This window comes from Rhinatrema bivittatum, chromosome 4 (assembly GCF_901001135.1).
Source record: "Rhinatrema bivittatum chromosome 4, aRhiBiv1.1, whole genome shotgun sequence".
In the NCBI taxonomy this organism is placed as follows: domain Eukaryota; kingdom Metazoa; phylum Chordata; class Amphibia; order Gymnophiona; family Rhinatrematidae; genus Rhinatrema; species Rhinatrema bivittatum.
Window position 1 is genome coordinate 14893883 of NC_042618.1, and position 19313 is coordinate 14913195.

Here is a 19313-nt window from a genome sequence, read left to right on the forward strand (position 1 = left end):
TGAAGGTGGCGAAGCAATGTGACAAGGCGATAGCTAAAGCCAGAAGAATGCTGGGCTGCATAGAGAGAGGAATAACCAGTAAGGAAAAAAAAAAGGGAGGTGATAATGCCCTTGTACAGGTCCTTGGTGAGGCCTCACCTGGAGTACTGCGTTCAGTACTGGTGCCCGTATCTGAAAAGGGATAGAGTCAGGATGGAAGCAGTCCAAAGAAGAGCGACCAAAATGGTGCAGAGGTCAGCATCTGAAGACTTATGAGGAGAGGCTGAAGGATATGAATATATATACCCTGGAGGAGAGGACGTGCAGGGGAGATATCATACAGACCTTCAGGTACCAGAAAGGTTTTAATGATGTGCAAGTCTAACCTTTTCTGTTGGGGGGTTAAAAAAATAATCGGTAGAACCAGGGGGGGGGGGGGGGGGTCACAAAAATGAAACTCCAGGAAGGACAACTCAGAACCAACATCAGGAAATATTTATTCATTGAAAGGGATGCCTGGAATGCCTTTCCGGAGGAGGTGAAGATGAAAACAGTGAAAGAATTCAAAGGGGCATGGGATAAACACCGTGGATCTCTAAAGGCTGGAAATGAAGAAAAGAATGCAAGGGGGTAACTTGCTGATGCGGCAGTTACTACCCTTAACTAATAAGCATTGATGCTTTTGATGCAACTCCATCATTACCCCTTGTCATGGAAGCAAAGAGCAAAGGGAAATTGGATTCAAACAGCAACCAATAAGGGCCCTGACTTTTACGGTCTAGGGAACAAATACCCTTAAACCAATAAGCCTATTTCTGATGCAACTCCAACATTGCTCTTTGCTTCCATGGCAAGGGGTAAAGGGAAATTGGATTCAAACAGCAACCGACAAGGGCCCTGAGTTTTACGGTCTAGGAAACTGATAATTATGGGCATGTAAGGCAGCACCCCTAGTGTTCCCCTTCTTACCTGTGCAGGACCAAGCTAGACACCTGGTCCACCTTAAATGCCTTAAGAAGAGTATGCTCTATGGGCAGGATCCTGTGGAGCAGCTGGGGTTCAGAGGGCATAACCAGAGACTGGGGAATAAGAGCTGGGATCCAGGTGAAGATAGCCAGACCAAGCCTGGGGTCTCCAGGAGGAAGACACCCCTGTATGCAACACTGTCCAAACCTTGAGCTGAGACAAAGCAACACACTGTAAGTAAAGAGTGTACACTGTCTGAGGAGAAGAGAGTCTATGGCTGTGCATGTGTGAAGTTATAATAAAGAATACTATTTTAAGAAGGCTGCAGTCAGTCTAGTTTATCTCCAGGCTTAAGGGAATAACCGCTCATTCCCACAGGGGGTAACCTGCACAGTGCGGCAGGTTACCCCCTTAAGTTTGCTGGGCAGACTGGATGGCTCATTTGGTCCTTTTCTATGTTATAATCTTGCCTATTTTCTTCATTTGGCTGTTCTTTCCATTTTTGGAACGATGCCCTTTTGGCTTTAACTGCCTCTTTCACCTCACCATTTAACCATGCTGGCAGTTGTTTGGTTTTCCTTCAACCTATTTCAATGCATGGAATACAATTTATCTGCTGGAGAGGCAGGAACAGAATTTTCGCAGCTGCAGAGGTAGAAAGGCCAAAAGGAGAGGAGGCTGGGAAAGGCAGGGAGCACGTATTCAGCATTGAATTGTCAATAGGTTGCAACTAGCAAATAAATAAAACAACCAAACTCAGATTTGAAGTCAGAAACATCTACTTAGTCACTCAACTAAGAGCTGGTTGCAGCGGCGGATTCCCGAGGAAGACCGGCCCGGGGATTCGCCGCCCAGGCCAGCCCAGGGCACATCACGTGGTCTGCCGAGCGCGGCTCCGTCACGGCCGCGCACGGCAGACCACGTGACTGGAGCGACCGGCCCACCGGGGGGATGCCCGATCCCCCGATAGGCCAATCCGCCCCTGGCTGGTTGCATGCACACGTGTCTGAGCAACTATAACCCTCAAGCACACCAAGATCCTTCTTGAATGAAAAGTACCCAACCCAGCCCAAATTACTATTCTTATTACCACCATTTCTAGCATCCAAAAACTTTTACTGTTTAACAGTAGAAAAGAAAACAGATTTAAGTAAATAATGGTCCTAGTAAAATACTCCTTGTTTGACGTCCAGTCCTAACTGCATGTTTATAAATGGGAAGAGAGGAGATGAAAGGCATTCCCTATTCAAACTGCATCAGCACAGCAGGCCAGTATTTATACGATTTGAAGAGAGACCAGAGAGCATTGAAAAGTATTTATCCAAAAGAGAAGCATATCCAGAGATCAGAACCTGTTTGGCCTTCTTTCATGCCGTTGATTGGGAATGAAAATGTTGCCTGGGCCCTGCTTGGCTAGGAATAGCTGTATAATACCTAAATTACCTTTCCAGTACTTTACAAGCAGAAACTAAAGCAAGCTGAAGCCCGGCTCCATTTCAGGCAACAAGATTACAGCAAGCAAAGCGAATTCTTGCACGGCTTCTCAGGGGTCAAAAAATAATTGCATGGAACTTTCCTGGCAGAAACCCTTTTAATTTAAAGATTTTGATTGGTTTCCGACAGTTCAACAGCATTTTTTTTCCTTGGAAACTGTTCTAACCTCTCTCTTTGCCCAGGAGTAAGGATTCTTGACCCAAAGTCATTATCATGCTGTAGTTAACCCTTTTGTAGACCGAGAGAGATAATGACTTTGCCAAGCAGCAAATGCACACATTTCTTCAAATATTGTGATATCTATCTTTTGACCATAAATCCAAGTATTTCTTTGCTAGTTTTCCATCTGTATGCTAGTCTGGTAGCATTTTGCTACCCAGTGGTGTATATATATATTACTATGGACATTCCTTTAATCTAACCACGTCAACATTGATTTCTACAACAGTCTTGTCTTCAGCTGATTCTTATTCCAGAATCTCCTTCCCAATCCTTATCTATTGGCTCATGCTGTCCTTGAAATTTAAAAGAAAATAGCTTTGCCTCCTAATGCTGTACAGTGTTTATATTAACTAAAGAACAGGCGTTCATGCTTGTGTGGAAGCTTTTTCTCACAGCCAAGCCTTTCGGCAGCTTTCAGTTTACTTGGGTAGCTGGATATTTATTTATACAACTTTTCTATACCGTTATAGAGGGAACAATGTCTCTATCTCTACGGTTAACACATTAATACTATAAAAACAATGAAAATAAAAAAAATAGATTAGGATAAAAAATACATAAAATCAATCAATACAAATAAAATCTGACTAAAAGTACCTAAAAATCATTACTTAAAATAGGAACAGTAAAGGAAACAGTAAAAAAAAAAATAAAAAAATACAGTGCTTACTGCTGAACAGAGCCCAACAATTCTTGAAAAATCAGTTACAATTGATTTAGGTATTGTTCATGAGTTACTCTTTACAAAATCTCACCAGTATGCCTTCTCTCAAAAAGAAATGAAATATTTAACAGCAGAAAATTAGTCCGTGCTAAAAGATGCAGGAAAAAAGAAAGTTGACTTTGGCTGATCTCACAAGCCGAAATTCTGCAAAGTTTATGAGCTGTATAAGTGGCCAAATAGCAGGAGATATTTACCACAATATTATTCTCATGTTTCATTCTCCCCCTCCTCCAAAAAAAATGTTTTCTTAAATTGGGAGGTCTTCTTCACTCAGAGGGAACACTTCCAAAATGTAGACAACTGGAGGTTTCTCGTTTCCTGCTCTATGTAAAAATTACCTGCAGGAAGATATTGAATCCAGAAACTAGGAGCAGCCTCAAAGATGAGAAGTTCTTGTGATGGAGCGAGGGCTCTGCACGGACAGCCGCACTCTAGAGACGCCGACCAGCAAGCCAGGGGACGGGAGTAACACTGGGCTGCCGGGAATCCTAACTCAAGGACGTTACCAGCCAAGAAAGGGAAACGCAGATAAGCCTGGGACTGTGGTCCAAGAGAGGCCCGACTGTGAAGACCAAGGGAAGATAATCCAGGGCGTGATCCGAGTAGGGAAGACAAAAAGGTCTCCAGGGGAGGCGGAGACCAAAGACTGCCCTGAAGGCAGAAAGAAAAATTGTTTTACTGCAAGTGCCAGGCCCGCTTCCAGACACCCGCGGTGTTTGCGGGTGTCTGGAAGCGGGCCAGGGTGGCTTGTGAGCAGCAGCGTGTCACGGTGCTGAACAGACATTGGGCAGAATTTTAAATTCAGATATTTTTGTTCTGGCCTGGCGATTTTCTTCTGTCGCTTTGGGCTTTTGGTTGGAAAAAAAAAAAAAAAAGTCAGTTAAAATCTACAGTTGTTACCAGGTGGGCTGTGGTTGTAGGCACAGACATGAACTCCAAGCAACCTTTTACTCACCTACCACTGGATGGATTAAAGAACAAATCAGAGCAGAGAGAGCGAGCATAATTTGCCCATGCTTAAAATACACAATAAACCGAGTGCCACGCCCTGCTTGGAGTCCAACACTGCATTCACACATTCGCTGTGAAAATAAAATTAATGTTCCAGAAGTAACACAAAACTGGTTAAAGTCCAGTTGATCACAATATTTTTCTGCCCTTTTGTAGCTTTATAAAAAAAGAGTCATATTATTGCTGACAGATTTCTCAACGTGAATGAGATAAATCTTTTGTGCTTTCATATGAATCGACGGAAATGTCGACATTCATAGGAATGTCCGGATTATTACAATTAATCCCAGCTAGTCAACGTAAGGATTGTTACTTCTAACAATCCAACTGTCTGCATTTGTTCTAGTCCATTAGCCTCTGAAGACACCTAAAAACACTGTCAACTCCTTGAAGCTTCAGGGTAATGAGATGAACAAGACAGCCCCATTTATGAGACGCAAGTTGTAGGAGGACCCCTGGCTGCAGTGCGGTTCTCCTGCTAGCAGGGGTCCTCAGCGGGTCGCGGTCTGAGCTGCACAGGCTCATGCCTTGAAGACTCCATGACTCGGCATTGCTACGCCTTATTAAGCCTGCCTCACCCGGTCTCATCTTGGAGCCTCCTTCTCTCTCTCTGTTGGGGCCATTTTGGTGCTTCTGCCTTAGTCTTTAGTTGTCGCTCTGGTCTGGCTTTTCTGTTCTTTGTGTGGCTCCTTGTTTGTCTGTGCTTTCCCTGTTCAATTTGGATTCCTTGTCCACTTGGCCTTGTGTTCTGGCTTCCTGTTTTGTTTGTTCTGTCTGTCCTGCCTCGCAACTTGTTTGTGATATACTCCTTGTATTGTGTGTCTAGGTTTGTCTGTGGGCACCTTTTTGTTCCTCTGCAGCCTCGCTACCCTAGTGGGGTGCCCTCCTGTACCCCTGCGCACCTCCAGCCTGAGTCCTGCCAGCCACCAGAACCTAAAAGGCTCAACCCGAGGAAGAGGTGGCCGGTCAGGCAGAAGATTCTGGCCTGTACAGCCTGTTCCTGTCCTAGAGACTACCTTTAACCAGCACCAGTGCCCTGACAAGATGCTGCGTCACAGATTGAAATGGCTCGCCTGTTTCTAAATGTACCCATGCTTTATTCATGGAGGTTGGGGTTCCAAATTAGCATGGCCCTTTTCTCTTCACTTGATTCAGCCGTGATTTGTAAATGACCTTCACCAATGTACCGTAACTGTTAGTGAAAACTTGTTTTGTAATCTGCCATGATGGCAGAAAAAGACCGCATGGCCCATCTAGTCTGCCCATCTGATGTAGCCCTTAAAATAGCTATCACTCCCTCACGGATCCCCTGCATTTATCTCATGCTTTCTTGAATTCAGATAACGTTTTTGTTTACACCACTTCCACGGGGAGGCTGTTCCACGCATCCACCACCTTCTCTGTAAAGAAATATTTCCTAAGATTGCTCCCGAGTCTACCTCCTTTCACCCTCATCCTATGACCCCTCAATTCTAGATCCTCTTGTCCATTGAACCTTCTGCGAATGAAAACCTTTGAGATATTTAAATGCCTCTGCTGCATCTCCCTTATCTTGCCTTTCCTCTAGGGTGTACATGTTTAAATCTTTAAGTCTATCCTCATATGCTTTAGAACGAAGACCACTGACCATTTTAGTAGCCACCCTCAGGACCGATTCCATCCTGTTTATATCCTTTTGAAGGAGAGGTCTCACCAGGCACCTATACAGGGGCAATAACACCTCCCCCTTTTTCTCACTATGCAGCCAAGCATCTTTCTGGGTTTGGCCACCTTAAGATCATCACTACAAGTAAACCCTGACTCCACTCTTCTTTCGTGCTTAGAAGAATTTGACCTCCAATTCTGTACCTCTTCCTAGGGGTTTTGCAGCCTAAATGCCTTACTCTGTTTTTTTCTTTTCAGATGAGATCTGATAACTCTGCTTTTTTTTTTAGCATTAAGCCTTAGCTGCAATCTATAGATTATTCCTCGAGCTTCGCTAGATCCCGCCTCATGTTCTCCACACCTTCCTGGTGAAACATCAGATGCCTATAAATAAATATTTACTCAAGCACATAGAGCGCGCTTTGCAAGACCTGGAAGCCATTGTGGCAGAGATGGACTTGTGCATGGGATAAAGGAAATCGGGATTGGGATATGTCCATCCCTAGCTAGAATTGCTTCAGAAGAGACAGAACAGAGAGAAGAAGGAGGGGGGGAAGGAGGAAGGAATCAAAAGACAAACCGTAACCCCCGAAACAGAGAAACCAGGGAGAAGCTGAATTGTGGTGGGTTGCCTTGAAAAGACCTAAAACAAAAAATAATAAATCTGTGTATATTGGAATATTACACAGACCACCAGCACAGAGAAAGGAGGTGGCATCAGACATACAAGACCACCACCAGGACAGGGAGGTCCTGCTTGCAAGCGACTAATCTACAGATACGAACTGGAGTCTACCTGCTGCAGTACCAGCAAGGAGCAAAGCAGTCTTGGATTCCCTACCGGGGGGGCATTCCTCGGGCAATTAGTGGAACAGCCAGCTCGAGGGAAGGCTAAGCTGGAGCTGGTGCTGAAAAATAGCGACAGCGTCGCTGAACTCAGGGTAAAGGAAAATTTAGAAGTCGGTATTCAAAAGCCCCTTAGATGTATCACTGAAAAGTGATCCACTGTTGTGTTAGTGGACCCCCGAGCCGGCTTGAGAGCCGGTGGATCCGCCGAGGGGAGGCCCTCTAATGGTACTCTTAGCCGGGAGGCGGTGCGGGGCCAGGAGACCAGAGCTTCACCTTTACCGGCCCTCGTTCCCCGCAGGTTGAGCCCTTGGGTGACCGGGGCCGGCAGGACTTAGGCGAGGGTCTCCTGGCGAAGGGAGTCCAGTGGACGGTCCGAGTCGAGGCTGGCGGATATCCGGAAGAACAGAGACGGTCCAGGAGGCGAGGCGGGCAGCAGTGGTGCAACGCGGTATACCAGGCCAGAGGTCGGGACAGGCTGAAGACAAGCAGGAACCAGAGAACACGCCGAAGGTCAGGACGGGCAGAAGTCAGGAGAAACAGGATACCAAGCCCGGGAGACAACCGAAGCCAGGAACTGGAAGAGGAGTGGAACCACAGGAGCTGGAACACAGGAGACAACCGAAGACAGGAACTGGAAGAGGAGTGGAACCACAGGAGCTGGAACACAGGAACGGAGGCAGGAGTGTTATTTGTGATAATTGTGGGTGGATCCTTGGGCCGGTGGCAGATGACCACGCCCCCGGGGGAAGATCCCGAGAGGAACCACCGGTCAGGCTCAGAGTTGGGAGACAGACACCCACAATAGATTTTTTATTAAACAGTACATTGAACCACCAGAGGTGGCAGTAGTGAGCTGGAAGAGCCCGGCTGGGCTGTACTCCCTCAGGCACTGGAACAGCGATCCCAGGATGGCTGAGCTGTAGAGAAACTGAATATAGTGAGTAGGCAGGGTATGCAGAGTTCAGGAACAGAGCCTTGATGGTAACACTCACATAATAGTCTCTTGAAGCAGTCCAGAGGCTGGAATGAAGTAGGCCCTCGAGGAGCGAGTACCTGGTTCCAGGGAAAGCTCTGAGAGAGCGATGGTAACTCACTGGTGTTGTAGGCAGCGGTGACTTCCTGGCAGAAGTTGTATTTGGTAGCAGGTCCGGGAACATGGGCCCTCGAGGAGCGAGTACCGGTCCCAGACTGCGACCTGAAAAGCAAAAGAGAGAGTGAGGCCCCCGAGGAGCGGGAACCCTTGTAAAGTCCGAGGAGGCAGAGTAGCAAGGTAAGTGGAGAGCGAATCCCATCTGCAGCGATACCTGGAGGAATCTCCTTGCTAACTCGAATAGCTAGCAAAGACGAAGACCTTAAGTATCCGGTGAGGATGACGTCATCTCAGGGGGACGCCCCTGAGGTTCGCGCCACAGCTGGTACTTGAGTCGGGGCCGCGCTGCGCGCCCGCCCTTAGGCCTCAGGAGAACATGGCGGAAGGCAGTGTCTAGCCAGTCCGGGGACACCAGAGGAGGTCGGCAAGATGACGCCGCGGCAGCCAAACTTCCATCAACCAAAGAGGGAGTCGCCAAAGAGGTAAGGAGGGCGGAGTGGAGACGTCGGGCAGCGACAGTCACAACGAGGAGCAAGCAGGCACCAGGAATGAAGGCAGGAACAAGCAAGAACGCAGGAACAAGCAAAAACACAGGAACTGGAACAAGCAACTAGCTACTCGCAAGAGCTGACCTGTTGCCATAGCAAGGCAAGGAAAGGAAGCAGGAAGTAGGCTTATATAGCCCTGAGCAATGATGTCATCGTTGGGGGCCGGGCCAAGGTTTCCCGCCGCGGCCCCTTTAAATTTGGAGCTAGGCCACACGCGCGCCTAGGGAGGAGTCGTCCAGGAGGCAGCCGGCGGCGTCTCCCTCGTGGAGAGAACGCCACTGCAGAGGCCCGACGCGGCCTGCCTGTCGGGGCCGCGGGAGAGGATGGAGACCGGCGTCAGCCGGGTAAGCCGGGGGGGGGGGGGGGACCCGGTCACAGCAGTCCGCGACAGAGGTTCCCAACATCCATCTCAATAGCTAACCGGCGACATTAAACGCTGTATGTGGCTAAATTATTTAGCAGCGTAAGGCAGGGGTATTCTGTGGAGGAGGGGAGTCAGCCACATAACGTATGCTGTTAACTCTGGTCGCTCCATAGGGCCGTCCTAAAGTTGGCCGGATACACTTATCAGGCTAACGTTAAGATTTCCAGGTATATTCAGTGGTGCGGCACCCCATTAAGTTAGCTGGAAATATATATATATATTCCACGTAATGATTCCACGTTTATTAATTCCTTTTCCTGCCTTAGAATCATCACCTTCCCCTTCGTTTGTAAATACCAAGAAGAAAAAAACTTAATTACTTTGCCTTTAGATGGTCCATATATATATATATATATATATATATATATATATATATATATATATATATATATATATATATATATATATAGGAGAAGGAACAGAGGCAGGATTATCAGGAAAACCTAAGGTTGGTTAGATGAGCAAAGTCTGCCTAATATATTGGGGAGAGACAAAAAACTGAATGTGGAATAGGAGAAAGAGGGATTTGTGATCAGAAAGACCATCTAAAGGCAAAGTCATTAAGTTTTTCTTCTTGGTATTTACAAACGAAGGGGAAGGTGATGATTCTAAGGCAGGAAAAGGCGTTAATAAACGTGGAATGATTACAAACTCGTTTACGGAGAAGGAAGTACCTTAAGTAAAACGTATGGGAACGTGCAATCTTCCAGAAAAAAGGAAATTCAAGAACAAAATGTTCATGGTATGAAGTTTCAGAGAAAAGAAAACATGAGAAAAAAAAACACACGCTTATTTTCCAAGAGGGTAGTGGATGCCTGGAATACCCACCAGCAGAGGTAGTGGCAGCCAGAACCACGAAACAAGGTAAACACGCTTGGGATGTACATAGAATGCAGCGGAAAGTGAAGTTAAAAAGGTAATACACGTGGCGGGCGAGAGCGGGAGACGGAAGAAATGAAGGAGAGGGCTTGAATGTTTGCTCAAGCCCACGAAACCTGCAGGGTCAAAGAGGGGAAAACAAAGGCGAGTGCTCAGAGAATGGCAGTACCACTACATCAGGACTGGTGGTAGGGCTGCATTAGACTGCCTATGGTTAAACCCCCTGCTCCCCTGGGGTATCCTGCACACAGCAGCCGATACAACCCTAACGCAGCAGTACAACTGCAACAGGCTTCCAAAGAGGCAGCGGTAAGCTGCACAGCGCATAGGTGAGCTCCCCAACAGGGAACATATGGCAGCATTAGACTGCCAAGCAGGCTGGGATAAATCAGCAAAAGAGAGACCATGGTTGAAAAACAAAATTTCAATAAGCAAGGGGAGAACAGATGTTTTGGGACAAGGACCTTGCTAGTTATGGTGGCTATATGGATGTTATGAAATGAGGTCGTATAAAATGGAATAAAGCCTGGATGTTACATTAAGTGTGAGGCTTTAAGAATCAAAGAGGAAGATGACAAGGCCTTGAACAGCCTACCAGAGGCGATGGTGGAGGCCAGGATACTCTTGGAACAGATATGGAAGGCAGTGGTAGGAATAGAGTTGAGAGGTTGAGTCAACCTAGAGATACAGCAGGCCAGGAAGTAGATGGGTTAGTACCAGCAGACCGCAACACCCCAGAAACAAACCTGGGCCGGTGCTGGTAGCCTGGTGGTGGCTAGATAGTGTCCAGCAAGTTGATAAGGAGAAAACAACGAAAGCAGGAGCAAGCAACGTTGCAGGTTATGGGGTAGCCAGGCTGGTTCCAATAGACTACACATCCCCAGATACCACTGAGGTCGGTGCCAGCAGGTTGACTACCATCCAGCAAGGCCATGGAAAACAAAGATGCTGGGTATGCAGGCAGCAACCGCACTACGTTTGGAAGCTGTTTTGTTTATTGCAAAATTTGGTGGTAAAAGATGGAGGGATAGGTTTTGGATCATGTATGGAAACCTGTATGCTCATCTACCCAGGATGGAAAAGCACCCAGGAAGGAAAGAAAAACTTGACTTTGATGAGGAGCAATATCCTTCAAGCACCGGAACATTTATGGCCGACAGCTGGGATGCATCCATAGCAATGTGGACAGAAATAATTAGGCAAAGTGGATGGGCCCTCAACCTATGGCTCTGATCCACCATCATACTCCATGCTTCTTTATAAATAAACATAACCTCGGGATGTTTGGGTATCATGAACATGCAACAAATCTAAACACTAATGAAAACACCAAATTCAGAAAATATTATATTAGTGCAACTCTAAAAAATATATATATATATTTTCCATGACACTGTATGCTTAATTATCTGAAGAACAATTGATCCTGATAATTTCATCAACTAGAATTTGGTTGTGGATCGACCCTGTTCCATATTCTGATTCACAGTGTGATTCTTGAGTCTGGCATTTTTCCCCTCCTTTCCTCACCTACCCGCCTGCCCAGAAACCCTGCAATCATTTTTCTGGTCTCTGTTAGAACTTTTTTTTTTTTTTTTAGTTTGTTTGCAATTGTAGTTAAAATGTGTCGAGGCTGTCTACAAAACTACAAGTGAAGCCAATCTGCCTCCTACTCCCTTCATAACATACAAAACAAAAAAAACCCACACAAGTATTAAAATTAAAAAAAATAATATTAAAAAGTAAGAAATGTTGCTTCTCTGCTTCTGCCTGCCGCTGGATTGTAGATATGTACTGTATACCCTGGCAGCGCTTTTTCAGGCCATGCAGTCGATATCAAATTGTGACATTAATTCACTTTTAGCCTGCACTGGTGGAGGTTGCAATGCCTACAGCAACAGATTACATTTCTCAACATTACCTGCAGTTGCTAGTGGAATTTTCATTACTTCTGGGAGGCTTTCAGTGAAAGGCCCTGGTAGAAAAAAAGTCACTTTCAGGTTTGAGGCGTGCACAGAGAATTAAATATTGGAAATGGAAGAGTTTCTGATGTCATAATGCAGGATGAGCCTCCCTAATGTGCTTGGCAACGAAATGGTATTCTATCCAGTGGCATATAATCAAATTATTACCCCCCCCCCCAAGTAACAATATCAGAAAAGGGACCCCCCCCCTCCCCCACAGAGCAGGGTAGGAGACTGATGCGCAGCTGCACCTTGGTCCTCCCTTCTTACTGCAGGCGTTGCTTGGTTAGAGTTTATACCACTGATGCTATCCCCATGTATGTACTGATGGATTCCCACACACCCACACATACTGCAGGGAGTTTACGCCACTGTCACTGATGCTATCCCCATGTATGTATGTACTGATGAGATTCACACACACCCACATACATATATATATGCAGCATATTTAATTGTCATGGAATATAAATGCATAAGTTACAACCATTACTATGTATCTGTATCTATATTATGAGTTATACACACCGTGAATAATATATTTTTTTTAATCATAAGATGCCTACAACACTAGATTTTGGTAATAGTAATGATAAAACTATATTTGCGTTCGGGGAGGAAGTGATTTCCACGTTGTGCATTTCCTGAAAAATTAATTATTCACTAGATCCCGTACGGGCTAAACTTAAATCGGACAACTTCCACCTAGAAAGTGTGGAAGAAATCCGTAACGCAACGTGAACAAGAGGGCGCCTTTAAAAACAAAACAAAACAAAACGCATTATTTATTTATTTTTTTTACAAATCGCAGCCCCGGGTCTCGCGCTCGGACCGGTGCGGTGTCCCGGGTTCATTGTCTGCCGATCCGCTCGCGCCTCCCCCCGGGAGCCCCCCCTTGCCGCAGCCACGGGCGTGTGCCGTAAACAGCCCCAGCACAGGGTCGACTTTCTGCCCCTTCCTTGCCCAGGCCGGGCGGGCGTTACTATTGCCCCCACCCCCTTCCAATTGGTGCGGGCTGCAACCGGGGGGGGGGGGGGGGTTTCCTCTGGGCTCCCGGCTACTGCACGCGGGGCCCGGCAACAGCTGCAACCGGTGGGGCCAGCGCGCCTGAACAAGAGGTGGCAAATGCCACCCCTCACCTGAGGGGAAAAGAGAGAGCCCGCCAGACAGGCACCAAGGCTGGGCGGTAAAAAAAAAAAACGCTACGCGAAGGCGACGCTGCAATGAAAATAAAAACGTGAAGTACTGCTCCGTGCTCCCTTCGCCTCGTGCGAGCGGGGACCGAGCGCCGCAGCGTTTGCCGTGCGAGCGGGGTGAGGTAATGCTGGGAGCCCTCCGTCTGCACAGCGGCGCCAGAGCCCCCCCACACCCACCGCCCCTGGCATGGAAAACAAAACAAAACAACCCCAGAAATGCGGCACCAACCTGGAGGATCCCAGTTCACCTCTTTCCGCGGGTTCTCTATGGGAAATTTCATCGCTTCCTCGCACGTGAAAAGCCCTCAGCAAGCAAGAAAGCGCCAGCCTTCCCCTGCTCGGCAGTCCCGCTGCAGCCACGCAAATTAAAGTGGAGGGGGGTAACGTGGAGCTCGCGCCGTCTGGGAGACCCCCGCAAGGAGTGGTTGGCTGTGGGGTTTGTTTGTTGTTTTGTTTTTTTTTGGTAGTAGAAAAGGATAAAAACTGCCAATCGAGAGGGAGGGAGGAAGGAAAGAGAGGGGGGGAGGGAGAGACATAAAAGGCAACGCACCCCAGACGCCGAAAGGGCTGGAGCACTGCGGTATTACGAGGGTGTCCGCGGCGCACGTGGTCACGTCGGGCTGTCACCGGATGCAGGGAGCCAGTCCGGTCCTCCTCGCCATCAAACCGGTCGGCAGAGGGGCAGACAGAGAGAGAGAGAAAAGGCGCCACCGACGGCAGCCGAGCTGCACCCGCCCGAGCGGAGGGCGCGCAGAGCAGCGCCGGGGCTGAGGAGCTTAACCGGCATCGCCGTTCGCTTCCGGAGACGAGAGCTGGAAACGGGCGAATGCCCCTTTTGCAGGGCGAAAGTCTCCCGACTTGCATGGGCAGCGGATGCAGCGGGACCGATTTATTCGGAAGAGGCAGGAGGGCGGCGCGCGCGCAAAAAGCGAAGCCCGGCGGCGAAGGAGAGCGCGCGCGCGGCGGCGGTGCGGTACTCACTGGCTGCGGGGGGCTCTGGGCGAGGAGGACGCGGGGCTCTTCTTGGGTGGAGTTTGCAGCCGGAGACTCGCTTGGCTGGTTAGCAGCAGCAGCACATGGCGGGAGCGCCGGGAGTCCCTGCGGCAGAGGGGGGCTCCATCCGCATGCATAGTCGAGCGCGGCAGGGCTGGGGCTCGGGGGCTGCTTCGCACACGAGCCGGCCGAAGCCTGCGATCCCACGGCACCGCTCGCCCGGCAGGTAGGGAGGCACCCCCCCTTCGGAGACTACCAGGCTAATTCCGATTTCTCTTTCATTTGCATTTCTAATCCCTTATTTCTCTCGTCCCCCTGCAGGCAGAGGCATACGCCCATCAGCCAAAGACTTGTAACAATCAGCTGGTTCAGACAAAGGCAATCCGATGAGTGTTGCAGCCCTGCTTTACTAAGCTCAAATCAAAATGTTTTCGTTTCTTCTTTTCCCACTGGGGAAGGCCCTTAAGGGATTTTGCACAGAAAAAAAAATTGTTGACTTCTAGCCTTAAAAAAAAAAATACAACTCAGCCACCATTACTTCTCTCTTGCAGCTTTCTCTGAAGAAGTGTCAAGATTCATTTGTGCTGGTAGCCTTCGTTTGCGTGTTTGGGTCATTTTCAGAACCAGATGATGTTTAACCGTTCAGAATGTAAGGAGCCTCTATTTACTGCTATGGGTGGCAACTTGCTGACCACGAAAAGCAAGTCTGAAAATACAGCAGAGCGGCACTCCGTGAAGTGACGGGCTTCAAGTTGGTTTTTTTCCCTCTACCCTTTAACAAAAGATCCGCTGTTAAACTAGAGACACCTCCAGGAGTACGGGAGCAAAGCAACCCTTGACGCTCAGAAAACAACAGCATCCCCTCTCCATCTTTCGCAGCCGACGGGAAACATTTGCCGGCTCTGCGCTTGATCTGTGCTATGTTGGTCTTGTTTTTCCAAACAACTAATTGACCTCTGTTTGAGAAGATGGATAACCTGATAAGTCGGCTTTTTTTTACTCGGTTTAGTTGTCTATATTTCTCTCCCTAAATTAATTTATAGCTGAGAATTGTGGTTGCCCCGTTATCCCACTTGGATATGTAGAATTAAGGGTCAACAAACAGGTTGTAGGTGAGACCTTTTCATTAGACTAAGTGTGGCAATGGCTAGACCCTTAGAAAATCCAGAGGTAAAAGGAGCACTTAGGGGTGACAAAGCCATAAGGGAAAGATTAAACAGATTTCTTGCTTTCATGTTTATCGAGGAGGATATTGGGGGGATACCCATGCTGGAAACCGTATTGACTGGGGATAAATCACTGTGAACCTGGAAGATGTAACAGGGGAAACTGACAAATTAAAGAGTAGCAAATCACCTGGATCAGGGCATACACCCCAGAGATCTGAAAGAACTAAAAAATGAAATTGCTGAACTATTACTATTAATTTGTAATCTGTCATTAAAATCGGCTACTGTACCAAAAGACTGTAGGGTGGCCAGTGTAATGCCAATCTTTAAAAAGGGCTCCAAGGTGATCCAGGAAACTGGTATATCAATGAACCCAATTTCAGTGCTGGGAAAAATCAAATAAACTATTCTAAAAAAACACAATTACAGAACCGACAGGCCGATCTAATAAAGCAGAGCGGCAAACGGGCGCTCAGTGTTGTTCCCTTTTCCAGATCATTTATAAATCTGTTAAAAAGCCTTGGTCCCAGTACAGATCCCTGGGGCACTCCATTGACAAAACCAACCATTTATTTCTTGCTCTCTGTTTCCTGTCTTTTAACCAGTTCACAATCCACATTAGGGACATTGCCTCTTATCCCATGACTCTTTAATTTTCTCAGGAGCCTGAAAATCCAGATATACTGTGTTGCGTCCGTCGGTCCCAGACGCCTGCGACCTCTCTGCCTTACCTTTTTTCTCCTGTATCTCCTTCTCTGGGAAGAATGGCTACACCGGATGTCGAGTGCCATGGGCATCGGCGTCCTCCGACAAACATGGGCGTTCCCAGTCGCCATGCTCACTTCCATGGTCTCCTAGGGCATTGTTATTATTTAGGAGAGTTGTGGGTGGATCCTTGGGCCGGTGGCAGATGACCACGCCCCTGGGGGAAGATCCCGGGAGGGACCACCGGTCAGGCTCAGAGTTAGGAGACACACACACTAGTTCTTTTATTAAACAGTATATTGAACTACCAGAGGTGGCAGTAGTGAGCTGGAAAGTCCGGCTGGGCTGTAGTCCCTCAGATACTGGAACAGCGATCCCTGGAGGCTGAGCTATAGAGAAACTGAAATATAGTGAGTAGGCAGGGTATGCAGAGTTCATGGACAGAACCTGATGGTAACACTCACACAATATCTCATAGAAGCCCAGGAGCTGGAATGAAGTAGGCCCTCGAGGAGCGAGTACCTGGTTCCAGGGAAAGCTCTGAGAGAGTGATGGTAACTCACAGATGTAGTAGGCAGCGATGACTTCCAGGCAGAAGTGAATTCCGAAGAAGTCCGGGAACGAGGGCCCTCGAGGAGCAAGTACCGGTTCCAGACTGCAACCTACAAAGTAAGAGAGAACGAGGCCCCCGAGGAGCGGGTACCCCTGGTTAGTCCGAGGAGGAAGAATAGCATAGATAGAATGAATTCTTATCCTTGCTAACTCAAATTGTTAGCAATTCAGAGACCTTTAAATATCTGAAGTGGATGACATCATCTCAGGGGGACGCCCCTGAGGTTCGCGCCACTTCTGGTACTTGAGGTGGGACCACATGCATGCGCGCCCCTAGGCATCAGGTCAACATGGCGGATTGCAGCGTCGGGCTGGTCTGGGGATGCTGGACGAGGACGTCCGAAAGACGCTGCGGCAGCTAGCCTTCCATCAACCCTGGAGGGAGTCGCCAATGCGGTAAGGTGGGTGGAGTGGAGACGTCGGGCAGCGATGGTCCCAACAGTACCCCCTTCAAACGGCGATCTCTTCGGGTACCAGGTTTAGGTTTTGAAGGATGCGCGAGATGGAACTGAAGCATATCTTTGTCCAAGATATTGATCTGAGGCTCCCAAGAGTTTTCTTCGGGGCTGAAACCTTCCCACTTTGGAAGGTTTTCAAAAGTCTTGCCTCTTTTACGAACATCCAGAATCTCTTCGACTTTGTATTCTAAGTCATCTTCTGCATTGATGACAGGTGGATCTTGATTCTTGGAAGAAAATTCGCTGAGTATGAGTGGTTTCAACAGTGAAACATGGAACGCGTTATGAATGTGGAGACCAGGTGGTAGCTTCAGACGATAGGTGACATTGCCAGTACGTTGAAAAACTGGGCATGGTCCTACGTAGCGAGGAGCAAACCGAGAGGAGGGTAGTTTGAGTCTGAGGTGCTTGGTTGACAACCAGACCTTGTCTCCTGGCTTGAAGATTGGAGCTGGCGCATGGTGCGTATCGTAGTACTTCTTGGCACGGTCACTCGCTTTGATTAGCATGTCTTTTGTCTGAACCCACAGTTTATGGATATCAGCAGTGGATTAAGCTGCTGGGGATGTCACTGAGAGCTTCAGTGGAAGTGGCGGTGTTGGAGAACGTCTGAAGACCACTTCAAAAGGTGACAGTCCAGTAGATGTTGCTGGATGAGAGTTGATGGCGAATTCAGCCCATGGAAGCAATTCGGCCCAGTTATTTTGTCGGGACGTGACATAGTCTCGTATAAACTGCTTCATTGTATGATTCATCCGTTCCGTCTGGCTATTCTACTGCGGATGGTAGGCTGAGATATAGTCTAGAGTGATGTCAAACAACTTGCACAAAGCCTTCCAGAATCGTGCTGTGAATTGGTACCCACGGTCAAATACGATGTGTGAAGGTAGGCCAGGGAGGCGGAATATGTGCGTTATGAAGAGTTGTGCAAGCTCCAAGGCTGAGGGTATGCCAGGGAGCGCCACGAAGTGTGCCATCTTGCTAAAGCGATCCAGTCACCCAGATGGTGTTCATTCCTCCGGAAGTAGGTAAATCGACTACAAATTCAGTAGCGATGTGCGACCAGGGTCGATCCAGAACTGGCAAAGTTTGCATTTGACCCCACGGTGGTCCAGAGGCCGGTTTGTTCTTGGCGCAGTTGGTGCAGGATGTCACATAGGAATAGGTATCCTTTTTGATGGTAGGCCACCAATACAGCTCCTGTATCCTGAGCAGGGTTCAGCGTTGACCAGGATGGCCAGCCAGCTTGGAATCGTGCGCCCAGAAGAGCACTTTCTTCCTGAGGTTCTTTGGAACGATAGTCTTTCCAACGGGCACAGACTGAGTGGATGTCAAGAGGATTTTCTTCGGGTCAATTATGTGCTGTGGCTCATCAAGCACATACTCTGAATGAAATGAGCGTGACAGTGCATCTGCTCTGGTGTTTCATCTCCAGGGTGGAACTTGAGCACAAAATCGAAACGATTGAAGAATAAAGACCATCTGGCCTGTCTGTAATTCAGCCGTTGTGCGTGGAGGAGATACTCAAGGTTCTTATGATCCGTGAAGACGGCTATTTGATGTTGAGCGCCTTCGAGCCAAGGCCGCCATTCCTCGAATGCAAGCTTTTATTGCCAGGAACTCCTTGTCGCCGATCCCGTAGTTCTTCTCGGCTGGAGAGAATCTTCGTGAGAAGAATGAACAGGGATGTAAGGCTTTCGAGTCTCCAGCTTGGCTTAACACAGCCCCTACCCCCACATACGACACGTCGACTTCTACTATGAAGGGCTTATTGGGGTCTGGATGCCGTAAGCATGGTTCTGTGAAGAAGGTAGTCTTCAATTTCTTGAGCACGGAAATGGCCTCTGCTGACCATTTTGAAGCGTTGGCACCCTTGCGAGTCATTGCAGTCAAGGGTACAGTTAACGAAGAGTAGTTCTTTATGAAGCTTCGATAATAGTTGGTGAACCCCAGGAATCTTCTTAAAGCCTTCAGGCTGGTAGGTTGAGCCCAATTCTTGATACTTTCAAGTTTGTGAGGGTCCATTTGGAAGCCTTCCTTAGACACAATGTAGCCTAGAAAAGGCACTGAGTCTTTGTGAAATTCACACTTAGAGAGACGTCTGTAATGTGGGTGTCCAAATCCTGGGAGAAGATTAGTATGTCATCCAGGTATACCACAACGTTCTTGTGCAGCAGATCCCGCAAGATGTCATTCATCATATTTTGGAAAATGGCGGGTTTATTGCACAACCCAAACGGCATTACAAGATACTCGAAGTGGCCATCTCGCATATTGAAGGCTGTCTTCCATTCATCGCCGCTTCGAATGCGAAAGAGGTTGTAGGCCCCTTCAGGTCAAGCTTTGAAAATATCTTGGCCCCTTGCAGCCTGTCAAATAGCTCCAA

General features: G+C 47.9%; 1 protein-coding gene across 7 annotated transcripts in view; it reads right to left on the minus strand.

The window, feature by feature from the left end:
* Nucleotides 1-14109, minus strand: part of KCNK10 (potassium two pore domain channel subfamily K member 10) — a 97883-nt gene extending 83774 nt beyond the window's left edge. The window contains exons 1-2 of one of the 7 annotated variants that reach the window (XM_029597731.1): nucleotides 13972-14109; nucleotides 11752-11805 (exon numbers count right to left, since the gene is read on the minus strand). In XM_029597731.1, coding sequence (XP_029453591.1) covers nucleotides 11752-11776 — 25 coding nt within the window. In that variant the 5' untranslated portion in view covers nucleotides 11777-11805; nucleotides 13972-14109. Of the gene's footprint in view, nucleotides 1-11751; nucleotides 11806-13219; nucleotides 13499-13540; nucleotides 13657-13971 lie in introns of those variants that run through there. The other 6 variants (XM_029597732.1, XM_029597733.1, XM_029597729.1 and 3 more) reach the window with 6 other exon arrangements.
* Between the last annotated feature and the right edge of the window lie 5204 nt (nucleotides 14110-19313).